The sequence below is a fragment of the Typopeltis vanoorti genome, chromosome 20 (assembly GCF_054136105.1).
Source record: "Typopeltis vanoorti isolate ZY-2024b chromosome 20, IOZ_Tvanoo_1.0, whole genome shotgun sequence".
Classification (NCBI taxonomy): Eukaryota; Metazoa; Arthropoda; class Arachnida; order Uropygi; family Thelyphonidae; genus Typopeltis; species Typopeltis vanoorti.
In genome coordinates this window covers 51,260,746-51,276,322 of record NC_143568.1, presented here as the reverse complement: position 1 = coordinate 51,276,322, position 15,577 = coordinate 51,260,746, and the positions used below count along the sequence as shown (strand labels likewise).

Sequence of the window (15,577 nt, the reverse complement as noted above, 5' to 3'; positions counted from 1 at the left end):
CAGTACTCAAGTTTACGAGTGGTTTAAGCGATTTCAAAGTGGTCGTGAGATGCTTTAGGATGACAAAAAGCCGGGCCATCCAAAAACTGGACTGAGCGAAGTTAACATCCAAAAAGTGTGTGATTTCATCAAAGAAAACCCAAAATCATCCATGAAATTGATTGAGGATGAATTGGGGATTCCAAAATCAACTGTGCACAACATTTTGACTGAGAGTTTTGGCCTTCATAAATTGAATTCACGATTTGTTTCCCACAAGATGACCGACCACCAAAAAATGTATCGAATTGAACACTGCAAGGACCTCATTAAAACCGCTCGTAAGGACTCAAACTTCCTTGAAATGATCATTACTGGTGATGAAACATGGTGTTTTGAGTATGAGCCTGAAATAAAGCAGCAGAGTGCTGAGTGGAAACCACCAGAAGAGGGACATCCAAAAAAAAGCCACTTGGAGAAGTCAAAAGTAAAGACAATGCTGATTTGTTTCTATGATTCCAAGGGCATTATCCACAAAGAATTCAGTCAATGGTGAGTTTTATCTCGAAGTTTTGAAGCGATTGATAGCGAGAATTCGTCGCATACGGCATGAATATCGTGATGTAGGCAGCTGGTCACTTTTGTACGATAATGCATCATCTCATTGTTCAAACATTGTGAGACAGTTTTTGAACAAAAACCAAGTTTGCGTGTTGGATTACTTGCCATATTCAACTGATTTAGCTCCCTGTAACTTCTTTCTCTTCCCCCGATTCCATTTGCTGATGAAAGGAAAGCAATATGACACCACTGAAAACATTCAAGCGGCAGTAACCACGACCTCAACAATATTCCTAAAACCGATATAAAAAACTCATTTAACAAATAATTGACAATGCCAAATGTTGTATCGAAGCTGAGGGAGAGTGTATTGATTTAAATAAATGATTTGAATAATTATAATTGGCCTGTGTTTTATTTTCAATCAAAAGTTCAGTTTCTTTTTGGACTGAAGGTGTATAATTTCTTGGTTATGTTTAATTTATAGTATAACCAAGTGAAAAAGCTTCCAGCACATTACATACACCAGGATGACAGATCTTAACAAAGTGTGCACTTATCTGAACTATTGTAACTATTTCTGGTACAAGGGTCTGCATTCAGAAAGTTATGCTTCTGCATTCATTCATTCTTTCTTTCTTTCTTTTATTGACAGAATAACAATTAAATTCTTTTGGGTTGTCTTTAGCCTGTGCAGCTAATTTCTTTCCATATTCTAACTTATCCATAGAATACAATTAACTTTTCTGGAATGCACTTTATATATTTCACAACTCCTCTTGCTCTCACAAATATCATGAAAATAAGAGTTCTTATGAATCTCTTGCTTAAGAAGATGGCACATCCATTTCACTTCCATCCTCTTCGTACTCTAGGGACACATTCAGATATCACATTATTTAAGCATCTTCTCAAAGCTTCCCGTTCAATGTTACCATAAGACAAAAGATAGTATTCTCCTGAGTTTGTCATAATTTCCAAAATGTGTAGTTCAGCATGTAACCTACTCTGATTGGAACATCCATATAGTTGGCTACTTTCCAGTCAATATGGCATGACCACTAGTAGATCAAGTCTAACACTCTAGTTGCTTCTTTCATATGCTGCTTGAGAAAGTTGTCTCGCAACAGATTTATAAATTCTTTCTTAACAAGAATTTTTCTCCACTGCCCAATCAATATGTAGATAATTTAAGCCACTCATAATAATTACTCATTTAGTATACCCATCAGGATAATTTGGCAATGCATTTCTTCATCCCCAGAAAATGAACAGACAGGTCTATACAAACAACCCTCCAGATATTCCATCCTGTTAATCTGCACTTTACATCACATAGCCTCAAACTCACTGCTATATGAGACATTATTACCATTATTGCTTTCATGAATTTCTATCCTAACTGCACTTAAGCCATCTGATATTAGTAGTATTCTATCTCTTCTGTGATAAAATACTATATCCTTTACACTTGATTCCAGTTACTACATCCAACTCAACTCCCCCTCCCCCAGATATACTCCAGAAAAAGAGTGATAAAGGACTCTGCATCAGCCCTTGGTTTCAATTTACTATATGGTATTAAACTTTTGAAGTAATGAAAATATATGTTTGCGTGTTTTCTCCTTATAAGCACTGATCTTTCTTCATGTCAAAGGAAACCTAATTATTGGTCCAGCATCAGTCAGTGTCAATGAGAGGCAATGTGCATTGAAAAAAAAAAGATCAGTGCTCTGACAGATACCACAAAAGTTGGACATTACTATGTTTATCAAGATCTTACAAGCATAGCTGATCAGAGCAATGGGATGCTAACTGTTTTCACTAGTTCTGGATCTTTCCCTGGCTTATGTTATGAATCCAGAAACTGCTTCTCAAAAAAGGAGAAGTATTGTGATGTATAGTAAAAGGAGAAAGAAAAGATCCACAAAAAAATACAAAATGTTTTTATTATCTCATAACTGATGCCCATCAGAACATATGATACTGGCATGGGAGAGTGTAAGTTTCTTTTTACTTCCTTTATCCCATCCAAAGAGAAGGTATGCAGTTGTTTTTCATGTTAAATATCAAAATGTAGTATATGAAGCTATTACTGTTTTCTAGCAAAAAAGCTCTCTCCTGGCAATTGGGTTCAGCAACTACCCATCCAGGATATTAAAAAAAAAAAATGCATTCTATATCTACATTTTATTTTCCAAATTTTATTCAAAACCATTTTCACACTGGTTGCATGACTGAAACACTTCATTGAGCACAGAGAGTTAAATCAAGAGGATCATGTGAAGAAGACCATGAAAAGTAAAAATGTGCCAGAATCAAGAATTTTTCTAACTTCCTGGATGCATTCAACATCTTGTGGATGATGTAAATTGGATCCAACATTGTTTTTGATTCCATGCAACATGTTTCGGCCAAAACACATCTAAAAACCATATGTTAATCACATTAATTATTTCTGTATGTCACAGCATCTAAGAATTCAATTAATCTGTTTAAAATAACACTAGAATCTAAAAATCCACTTCTCCCCCTCTTTAAGGACTGCTTCCATGTCTTTTTAAATTATGGCATAAATGCAGCAAATTTAAAACAAAGTGAATGATTTAAACAGAAGTAACAGTGCTTTCAATCCATCTCATCTCATTTCCCTTTTACCCTCTTTTACCTTGCAGTGTCGAGGGTTTATTAATCATCGGACCTCAAGCCGTTCACAGGATAAGGTGGTCAAGCCCTATGCCCCGATGTATCCTGTGTCTTGTAGTATTGAGTTCTCAAGACCGGTTTGCCTGCTTTTGCAGTATAAAAAACCCCAGTATAAACTGGGGAAAAAACCGTACTGTCCACGCCAAAGACTAGCTAACTTGGCTATGGCTAAGTTAGCTAGTGCATATGATTGCGAAGCACACAGCCACTAGGCTAACAGCGCAGACATGCTTTCAATTATCAAGCAATATTAAGTATATAACCATAACATGAAATTACAAAGCATTTATTCTTAAAAAGTAAAGTTAATTAAAATTTGCAAATAATAATTTTAAATAAATATTCCTACCAACCAGAAAAAGCGATTATCTGTTTCATTCACTGAAACACTTCGTTGAGCACAGAGAGTTAAATCAAGAGGGTCATGTGAAGAAGACCATGAAAAGTAAAATGTGCCAGAATTAAGAATTTTTCTAACTTCCTGGATACGTTCAACATCTTGTGGACTATTTCTTAAAGATATGAATGTGGTGTCAGTTATACGGAAGACTTCAGAGTTGCACAGCTTTCCTACAGATAGACAGCCAGTAACCAGCACCAAATACAGAACTGATGTTTCTCCTGCAATATACAATAATATATTATATGCAGGCACGTGTTTTTTTATTGTAAAATCTAAATGTGTTAATAAACATATAATGGAATCATACTGCCTATTAGCAAAGTACAAAAACATACATTTCCTATCTAGTCTGCTATATGCATTCATACTTCATAAAAAATGCAACAGATAATGCATTCCATTTAATAGATCAGCACCAAGTGGTAACGATATATAGCTATGTACGTATTAGTAATGAACAGAGCTTGATGAAACCCAGCAGTTTTCTCCAAGAATCCACATCATCACTTTTCTTATTATATGACATCTCCAAGCAATCCAACAACTCACTGCAGGAAGGCACTCCACTCCATAACAACCACTCTATGAACTAGCAATAGTCCATCTACACAGTACACCATGATCCATCACCTATACATAATGCCACCTGCTGCTCACTAATAGTATTTTATGTCTATAAATTTGTATGTGTACTCTGGCTGAATTTGCCTCTATGCAGGATGAAAAACATGAGTTTCCAGGAGAAAAAAACCTTGCTACCTCTGGATGAAATCAGCGAACTCACCTGAAAACTCAGGTCATTTCCAATCAAAGAGTGCAATGCCCCATTATTCTTCCAGTAGTTACACCACAGAGGCAATATTAAAAAAAAAAATACATTTCATGTATTTACACAAAAAATTAACTCCATATATCACATATACCACAACATAATCGTACAAAGTTTAGCTTATAATGTAACACACACGTGTTAAAAGCTTGTGTGTGTTGGGGGGGGGGGGGGGGGCCTCTCTAGAAACTATGTGGAGCATCTATATTGATTGTAGGGTTATTGTTCTTGATTGTTCCAAGAATTGTGGGGGGGGGGTTGTCAATAGCTGATCAATCAGGGTGCAACTCGTAAAGTAATTGTCCATTGTAATAATAGTTCTATCTTTGTTGATATAAGGCTGAGCCAAGCGATGCACCAAGGACAGAGTGTAGTTAGTTGCTACTGGTCCATTGAGCTGTTTTCCTACGTATATTTCCCCTTTCAGTGGAAAAAATTTTAATTCCATATTTTCCTGGCTTTGAAGGAATATATTGTCGGAAATTTTACCGACCTCGAGTTGTAAACTATTTATCCTGAAATGCATAACTTTACATTTCTCCACATTAAACTGACACCCATTATATTTTGCTCATAGTGACAGCATATTTAAATCATCCTGCAAGCTCTCTACATCACCTTGATTAACTATTAATCTAACAAACTTTGCATCATCAGCAAACAACTGAATATTTCCTTTCATTTATTTCCTATATCATTTACGTACAAATTACACAACAGTGATCCTGGCACTGAATCTCGTGGTGCACCACAAGTCACCAGCCTGGCATCACTGCCACTTCACAAAACCATTTTGTCCCTCAGACAATCATATCCATCTATTCTTGAATTCTCTTTTTGAAAATTTTTCCAGTACTTTTATCACCATTCCTGAGATACTAATTCGTATATATTTTGCAACTGCCTTAGAACCTCCCTTACGCAAGGAAATTATTTTGTCCTCTTTCCACTCTCTTGGAACTCTACCAGAGCTGAGACTTAAATTAAAGAGCCCCTAGTCATAGGTACTGCAGTTCTCTTGCACATTCCTGCAAAATGTGAACTGATATCCCATCTAATACACAGCTATTTTCTGCAATAGCCTAATCCTAAATAGATCCTGCAATATCCTAAGAATCACCAATTCTTCCACCTCTGCTCCCACATGTCTCTGTCACAGCATTAACCTCATTTGTATGATATACCCTTGCAAAGAGTATATCATAAATTGATATGTATAAGCTAGAATTGTGACCATGTTAAAATGGCTGTTGGCTCAGTATTAGGAAATGTATAATATTTATAACAGGAAATATCCACTGGTGTATTATATTACTATGATTATGCTATAAGAAACTGATCAGGCTAGGAATCTTTTAATCATCATCAAATTCCTGCCGTGTACTTTCATGTAGTACTATCATATCATACAGAATATGATAGTACTACATGAAAAATTTACATCATTACTAACTTCCTATCTACAATTTTCCTCTAAATCAGTCTGTTACTTGTCAAGACTCCAACATTATCAGATCTTATATTTCTATCATCTAAGGCACTTTGTACCGTATCAATCCATCTATATCTTGGTCTTCCTCTGGGTCGTTTTCCTGCCAACCTGGCAGAGAACACTTTTAGAACACTAGGAATCTTTTAGTTTTAGTAAACAGGAAGTTGAAGTTCAGGGGGTCCATATAGCAAATATTGCATATACAACTCATAGGATAACTGCAATGTTGAAATGAACAATGACATGTAAGAACAAGGAAGTAATTTGCCACTTTACAAGGCACTGATACAATCTTGCCTAGGTTATTTGAATAATCTGGTTTTGAATTATCAGATTATTTTTCCCTTTGTACTGCAGACACTAGCTAACAAGAGAAAGAGGGCAACATGATAGATCTACAAACTTCATAGAGGGCAATATCAGTAGACAGAATTTTTCAGTTGATGGAGGAGGGTGGAGAGAGGATGAGGGGCATTCATAGAAGTTGAGAATGAATGCAGTCAAGAAAGGAATGAGTGCGCTAGAATTTTCTCTCATAGAGAAGTGCATGACTGGCTTGCCTTTTGAAGGTAGTGAATGCTGGTAGTATGAATGAATTCAAGAAAAGGTATGATGGCAGGTGTGAGTGATACATACTCCTTGACAAGGCCTTGATTTCCTGGAGGTCTTCAAGTAATAATAATATTGGTACTGTTGACTCTCACTATTACAAATACCATTCTAACAAATTTTCTCACTATAACAAACTATTGAAAAGTCCCAAGTGAAGCCACTTTGGTAAAACATTATAATGAAAATTAGTCGTCCTTTTGAATTTGCTAGAGCAACAGTTGACAATATATTTGAGTCTACTTTTAAAACAGATATCTTTTCAATAATGTATTAATTGCTTATAACAGTGACCAAACAGTTTTAATTTTTTATCCCCCAGATCTGTTTTACTCTTGTATCCTGAAACAGTCCAAAGATATCACATTCAATAATAGGACTTTTAAATATAAGTTTTCTCTATGTGAATTTATGCACATCACAATTCTGGAATGCGATATTAGTAATTTGTTTTTGTCCTGAACAGAAAACCAGTACTTATTAAATTTGCTCTTTTCTCCAAAATTTCCCAAAACATTTCTTTTTAATTATATTTCAATTCATTCATTTCACTGCTGTTTAAATGTTCAACAAGAAGCGGTTTTTCTTCATGTCAACTATCCAATAATAATTACAATAACTTTCCACAGATCTATAGAAACAAATGTCTTAATATACAATTTCCTGTTTTGAAATCTGTCCACATCACTTTACACTACCCTTGAAACTGACTTCTAACAATGCTATAGTATGCCCACAGATTCGAGACCCTTTGACACTTCTGCGCATGTCACAAAAAGGAGAATCCATTCCGATAATAGGGTAATCAATCTGTCTTCTGGAATGAGTTTATTATTACAGGTCGGAAAATTTAGCTTTTCTTTTAAGAACATTGTAGTTTTTAAACTAGCACAATGACAGATAAGAAAGCACGTGATTTCGCATGTTGGCAACCAATTCGTACATCCTTCGTTTCTTTCTCACCTTCAGCATGAATTGACTATTCTTTGCAGAAAGCGAAGCTCTACAAAGTGTGGACGTACTATATCTTCATGTTTAGCACCTATTCCGCCCTTTTCCTTGATCGCTATTGCCCGATTTATATAGCACCTTAAATTATTATATAGAAGTATCTCACCTGTTTTTGTCATCTCAGAAACATTATTATTATTAAGAGAGACCTCCAGGGAGTCAGAGACTCATCGAGGGAGGTCACATACTATACACACCAGCTATCATACTTATTCTTGAATTCATTCACACTGCTTGCACTCAACAACATCCAATAGCAATCATTCCAATCACGCATTATCCTCTGAGAGAAAAATCTAGCCCTCACCCCCCCCCCCTTCTTAGCAATCTTCATTCTCAGCTTCCAAGGATAACTCCCATCAATTGAAATCCTGTATGACAATTTCAGAAGTTTGTAAGTCTCAATCATGTCGCCCCTCTTTCTCCTGTTTGTTAGTGTCTGCAGTCTACAAATTCTCAATCTATCTTCATAATCATATTCCACGATCCTGATATCACTTTTAACACTCTCCTTTGTACTCTATCTAATATATCAGAATGACAATGAAAACCAGGAGACCAGACCTATGCAAAATAGTCCAAGTGAGGTCTTATCAAGGCCTTGTAAAGAGACAAAATGATATCCATATCTTTACATGTGAACATTCATTTCAGCATTGCAATTATCTTTTGAGTTGTATTTGCAATCTTTGACATATGGTCACAGAACTTCAACTTCCTACCTACTAACACGCAAAGATCCCTAGCCTCATCAGTTTCTTCTAGCATAGTCCCACCAATATAATACAACATCAGATATCTAATCATGCTGAAGTGAATGACTTTACATTTACTGACATTGAAATGACACACCCATTTTCCCATGCCCATAATTCCAGCTTATTCAAATCATTCTGCAAGTACTATATATCAGTAGTATTCCTGATTACCCTACCTACCTTCACATCATCAGCAAATAGCTTAATGACGTTTGTCAAATCCTTCCCAATATCGTTAATATACAGACTGAATAACAGTGGACCAAGCACTGATCCTTGCGGTACACCACTTGTTACCTTAAATCTTGCAGACTCACATCTCCCATATACCACTATTTGATATCTGTCACTCAGCCATCCTCTTATCCATGCTAATATTCTATAACCCAAACCCATTTTCTCCAATTTATGCAACAGTCTACAATGCTGTATTCTGTCAAAAGCCTTAGCAAAATCCAAAAGTATCATGGTGTATCCATTCCCCTTGTCTAGTTCAATGGTAACATTGTTATAGAATGTGAGACAGTTGCTACAGCATTGACCTTCCCTTAGTAAACCCATATTTTTCATTGCAAAGTACACATTCACTGTCAACCCAATTCTAAATGCAAGCCCTAAACAATCCAAAATCTTCACCACCACCATTCCTGAGATACTAATTGGTCAATAGTTAGATAAGTTGGTCTTTGCACCACCCTTGCACAATGGAATTACCATACATTCCTTTCATCCTGCAGAATCTTCCCTGTTCTGAGACTCATATTAAATAGCCTGGTCAAAGGAATAGCCAGTTCAGCTGAACGCGCTTTTAGCACCCATGATGATATCCCATCAGTCCCTATTACTGAATTCTTATTCAATTTGTGCAACAGCTCTAATACTTCGTCCTCATACACCTGTGTTTCTTCATCCAGTAAAGTGGTAGCACTTAGCTCAATGTTGCATACACCATGTTGATAGCTTTTAACAAAATGGGCACTCACTAGCTGAACAACCTCTTCTGCATCTGTAACCATCAAGATTTAGAAGAGTTATTCTTTCATATTCATTCTTTCTCTTACTTGCAACATAATGACAGAATTCTTGTGGGTTGTTTTTAGCATGCAGAGCCAGTTTCTTTCCTACTCAGATTTTGCTTTCCGTACAACAGTTGTGACTATTCCAGCTCGCTGCTTATAACATTCATAACAAACGTCATCCTTATACACAGTATTCCTTCCACTTCATCCTTTTCTTACAAATCTCTTGCTGAATAAGGTTACACATACATTTGACTCCTACCCTATATATTCTGCGAATTCTCAAGACATATTCTGATATCGAATCATTTAAGTATTGTTTAAATGCTTCCCATGCATTGTCGATATTCTTCCCATCTATCAACCGATCCCATTCCACTGAACTTCGTATACTCCTCAGTTGGTCATAATTTCCAGTTTTGTAGTTTAGCATGTAACCTTTTCTGAATGGAACATTCATAAACTTAGTCACTTCCCAAGTAAGTACTGTATGATCACTGTCACCACCCGAAGGCAGAATAGTTACATCTTTAACTGAAATACCCTCTGACACTATAATCAAATCTAACTCTTTGATCTTGAGTTCCTTCTGTCACATACTGCTTGAGGAAGTTGTCCTGCAACTGCTTAATAAATGCATTTTCATTCTTCTCATGAGATTCTACTGCTACCCAATCAATATTTTGATAATTAAAGCCTCCCATTATGATTACTCTTTTCGAACACATCTTTTCTATTTGGTGATGCATTTCATCACTAGCAACCGATCCACTAGGTCTGAAACAACACCTCATGTAATTGATCTTGTTAGATTCCACGTCACACTAGATGGTGTCAAACTCACTGCCACATGAAATACTGTTAGTAGTACTACAATCATAGGTCTCCTGTCTTCTGTCAGTGCCTAGTTCTGCCTTTGATCTTTGAATGCTATACCAGTCAACTCTAACTGGATTCAAGTCATCCGATATCATTAGCAGCATGTCCCCTCCTCTCCTATGCTCTCTATCCTTCCTAAAAATACAGTGCCCTTGACACTCAATACCAGTTAGTAGGTCTGATTGATATCCAGGTCTCATTAATACCTACAATCTGAGGTCGCAACATATTGACTAAGGCAACAAACTCTACTCCTTTGTTTCTGATACGCCTAGCATTCATGAACAGACATAATAATCTACCTGTTTGTTCTTTTATGTGGTCTTGTCTGCAGTCTGCGTGATGGAAACACAGATGGACAACTTGCAGATCTCTATTCTTCTCTAATACCTTATGCATGTAGACATCTTTGCACACATTTGATGGATCCGAACCAGATGAACACAAAGCCAAAATCATTCTCTCCTCGTCAACATTTCAATGACAAAACCCATTCCCATCATTGACAGTTATATAACATTGTCACTTTAGCCTCTCATTCACACCATTCCTCCTTTTATAATTTAGTTTCCCTGACTCTGTGTTAGGTCTCATACCAGTTATTAATTTTTTTTCTAGACTCCTTACACCAAATGCATTCAGGTGTAGGTCATCCCTCTTACACAAATCCAATCTTCCCTCAAAATCACTCCACACAATTCTGTTGATTCTGAGGATGTGTCAGTAGTCAACTTTTCCTGTTTGTCCTAGTTACATGATAAAAAGAGTAGGGACCTTGTTTAACAAGATAACATTCCTTAGCATAGCATGTATTGTGTTGTGCCATAATACGCATCATTTAAATGACTACAGAATACAATTTGATCAGCTAAGTTCCCAATTACCATTCTCTACTCATTTGTTCAGTATCCAGTATTGATGGTTAATAATAGACCAGCACAACACGAGAAAAGTGCTTAAGTGAAAAGCCTCAATCAGTTGGATGCATTTCTTACTGGCTATATTTGAAGAATCTCAATTATCTAGCTTTTAACTCTTAAGTGATCCCTGGAATCTGGAATATGGTACAGAACCTGAACATGAAAGAGAATTAATCAACACAAGAAATAAAGTAAATTACAAAGCATTCAAACTCCTACCAAACAACTGTCCTGTCTTCTGTCAGTGCCTAGTTTTACCTTTGATCTTCGAATACTATACTAGTTCGGCTTAGTGCAGCAGTTATATTAGGTTTCTGGCAGTTAAAAAAAATTGACTATGTTCACTTTTAATGTGACTGTTTCTATTTTATTTATCTATTTTGCTTTGTAATAGACTGTTCATATACTAATAGTTTGAAGTAAAAACAACTTGCCAGTTGAACTATCACCACTGGAACTTGTTGATGTGCAATTCCACTTCATTCTCAAACACAATGATTTTCTCTTTTCTCAAAAGAAAAATTTCCAAGCCCATGTTTCTATGAAACGATGTAAATAAACATGTTTGGTTTTACTGAAAACCACATTAAGTTTGCATATTAGTGCAAACTTAATTGGCACCAATTAAGCAAACTGTGCTCGCTTCATCTTGGGGGAGGGAGAAGGGTTATCATGGTATGTCTACTTCTACCCACTGACAGTAATCACTATATCACCTCATAGCCCTTCAAATGTCTATCTTGTATGCTGACTTTCCACTTAATATAGCCCTACCACATTGATTTCTTCTTTACAAAACATATATAAACTAGCTGTGGAGCTAGTTTATGCTTGATTTGTAAATCCTAAATTTTTCTGAACACTGCATTTATGTTACTGGTTTTCTTTGTAAAACAGCTATCATGCTATGCTTAAAAGTTTTTCAAGTAGCTTGTGCAAAACTGCTTACTTTTTAGCCATGGTTTCATCTATGCTAGCCTCCACTTTTAATTTATTTGTATTACAATGCAAACATTGTAATACAAATAAATGTTTGGGAGATCGTTGAATTAGAGTTTATATTGTGAGTGGTCAGTGTAATTTAGCGTATGTAAATTGGGTTTTTTATTTGTTTTATTGTGTTTTTTTCCTTAGAAAAATTAATGTTTTATAATATGTATATATAAGAATACAATTTCGTGTTTTTAGAGTATTCAGTGTCTTTATAACATATTTTTATTGTGATATTAATATTAAAAGCTGTAAAATAGTGCCCAAATAGAAGAAATGGAATGCTAACAAAAACAGCAGAGTAGTGAAAAAGATTTTCTCCACTAAAAATGATATTAAAGAGGATATTGAAAATACTTTAACCTCTGGAATTGCTTGTTAAAGAAAATTATTAGACAGACAATGAGGGAATTACAGAAAATCGAATGGCATTTAGGAGAGCACAGGAAGAATAAAAAAGTTCAGCAGCAAAATGGAAAACAAAGCACGGAATCAGGTAAGTTAGTGCATAATAACGAAAATTTATAAGTTGATTGTAAAACGAAGGATATTATTGGGTATGGTGACTCAAAAAACATGCCGTTGATGAGCAGGTTATAACATCAAGTTTTCCTGGAGCAAAAATTAAAAATATAACACAAGTAACTGAAAAACAGAAAAGGAAAACAAAAGAGGTTGTAATTCTGGTAGGTACCAATAACTTAACTAGTGATAAATTCAGTATGAGAGAGGATATGAAAAAAATTGTTGGAAGGAGTGAAGTAAAAATCGTTAATATAGTACACAGATATGATGGAAGTGAATTACAAAGAAGGGCTATGATGCAAACAATTCAATGTGTTGGCTGTGTAGAAGGAATGGATATGAGTTTTTGGATGTGTGAAGTAAGTTTGATGAAAGATTGGATTTGTATAAGAGGGTACCTCTTATACAAATATAAGAGGCCTACCCTTGAATGTGTTTGGCATCAGTAGTAGTGAAAAATCATTAACTGATATGAGACTTAACACAAAGAGTAAGGAAAACTGAATTCTGATGGAAGAAATCATGAGAATCTGTGTGTAAAAGCGACAACGTTAGGTAACTGTGTTAATGATTGGAATAGTTATTATGGAAATGATTATGAAGAGAGAACGATTCTGTGTTCACCCAGTTTGGACCTATCAAGAATATGCAAAGATGTCTGCACAAGTAAGGAACTAGATAAGAACAGAGATCTGCAAGTTGTCTGACTGTGTCACACAGACCACAGACAAGAATATACAAGATCATGCAAGTAACTTGTTATGTCTGTACACAAATGCTAGGAGTATCAGAAACAAAGAAGTAGAGTTTGTTGCATTGGCTAATATACTGTGACCTCATATTGCAGGCATTAGTGCGACCAAACTATCAGAAGCAGACATACTATCTGGTATCAAGTGCAAAGAGTACAGTATTAGGAAGGATAGACAAGATAGGAGGGGGAAAGCTGCTAATGATATACGATTACTTGAATCCAGTTAGAATTGAAACCAATGACTGCAATACTAGTAATACCTGTAAAACTACAATACCAGTTTTTATGTAGCAATGAGTTTGAAGCCATCAGGTGTGAGGTGGGGTCGACAAGATCAAATACACAGGAGTGAGGTATTGTTAAGACATGGTGAAACGGTGTTGCTAGTCACGAAGAAATGCATCATCAAATAAATACTTGGGTGCAAAAAAAAAAGGGTAATCACAATACAGGACTTTCATCATCCAAATATTAATTGGATAGCAGTAAAATCTCATGAGAAGAATGAAACTGAATTTATTGAGGTATTGCAAGACAACTTCCTCATGCATTACACGACAGAAGGAACAGGAGGTAAAAGAGTATTAGATTTGATTATAATGTCAGAGGATGTTTCAGTTAAAGATTTAACTATTCTGCATCCAGTTGGTGACCATGATCATGCGGTATTCACTTAGGAAGTGACTAAGTTTATGAGTGTGCAATTCAGAAAAGGTTATACTGAACTATAAAGCAGGAAATTATGACTAACTGAGGAGTATACTGAGTTCAGTGCACTAGTATCAGTTACTGGATGGGAAGAATATCGACAATGCATGGGAAGCATTTAAAAAAATACTTAAATGATGCGATATCAGAACATATTACTAGAGTTGGAATAATAAATAGAGTAGCAGTGAGTGGATGTGCAATTTAATTAAGGAAGAGATTCATAAGAAAAAGATGATGTGGAAGGAATACCATGTGCATAAGGATGATGTCAGTTATGATAAGAGTCACAGTAAAAAAAGAGTCACAAGAGTTGTATGGAGGGCTAAGTCTGAGTATGAAAAGAAACTGGCTATGCAAGATAAAGAAAACCCAAAAGAATTCTATCATTATGCTGCAAGTAAAAGAAAGAATGAATTTGAAATAATAACTATGCAGATGGTATACAGGTAATTGATACAGAAGAGATTGTTCAACTAATGAGTAGCCATTTTGCTAAAAGTCATAAACCTGGTATATATGCAACAATGAACTCACTGCTACCTCTTCACTGTATGAGGAGGGAAGTACTAAAGCTGTTGCACAAACTGAATAAGAATTCTGCAGTAGGAACTGATGGAATATCAGCACAGATGCTAAAAGAATGTTCAGCTGAACTGGCTATTTCTTTGACCAGGCTGTTTAATATGAGTCTCAGAACAGGGAGGATTCCACAGGAATGGACGGAATGTATGGTAATCCCATTGCACAAGGGTGGTGCAAAGACTGATGTAGCCAACTATCAACCAATCAATATCTCAGAAGTGGTGGTGAAGATTTTGGAATAGTTAGTTAGGGCTTACATTCAAAAATGGGTTGACAAAGAATCTCTACTTTGCAACAAACAGCAGTGGTTTTCGAAAGGAAGGTCATGTTTTAGCAACTTGCTCATATTCTATAATAATGTTACCACTAAATTAGACAAGGGGAATGGATACATCACGATACTTTTGCACTTTGCTAAGGATTTTGACAGAATATAATATTCCACTGCATAAAGGTGGTGATAAGGCTGTAGCTTCAAATTATATACAGGTTTGTATATCTGGAGTTGTGGCTTTTGACAGAATACAGCATGGAAGACTATTGCATAAATTGGAGAATATGGGATTGGATTATAAACTATTTGTATGGAACAAGAAAATGGCTGACTGACAGATATCAAAAAGTCATATGGGGGGAGAGGATCTGCAAGATTCAAGTAACCAATATCAAATTCAAGTAACAGTAGCATTGGCATGCCTGTTTAACAAGAATCTTGCAACAGCACAGGATCCAAGGGAATGGAAGGAGGATAAAATTGTTCCACTGCATAAAGGTGGTGATAAGGCTGTTGCTTCAAATTATAGACTGGTCTGTATATCTGGAGTTGTGGTGAAGGTCCTGGAGAGATTG

General features: G+C 35.8%; 1 protein-coding gene across 1 annotated transcript in view; it reads right to left on the bottom strand.

The window, feature by feature from the left end:
- The window catches only part of Synj (synaptojanin), a 384,587-nt gene that overhangs the window by 318,895 nt on the left and 50,115 nt on the right, over window positions 1-15,577 (bottom strand). Inside the window, exon 3 of the mRNA XM_090410710.1 lies at window positions 3,600-3,867. Within this exon, the coding sequence (XP_090266836.1) occupies window positions 3,600-3,867 (268 nt within the window). The remainder of the gene's footprint in view (window positions 1-3,599; window positions 3,868-15,577) is intronic.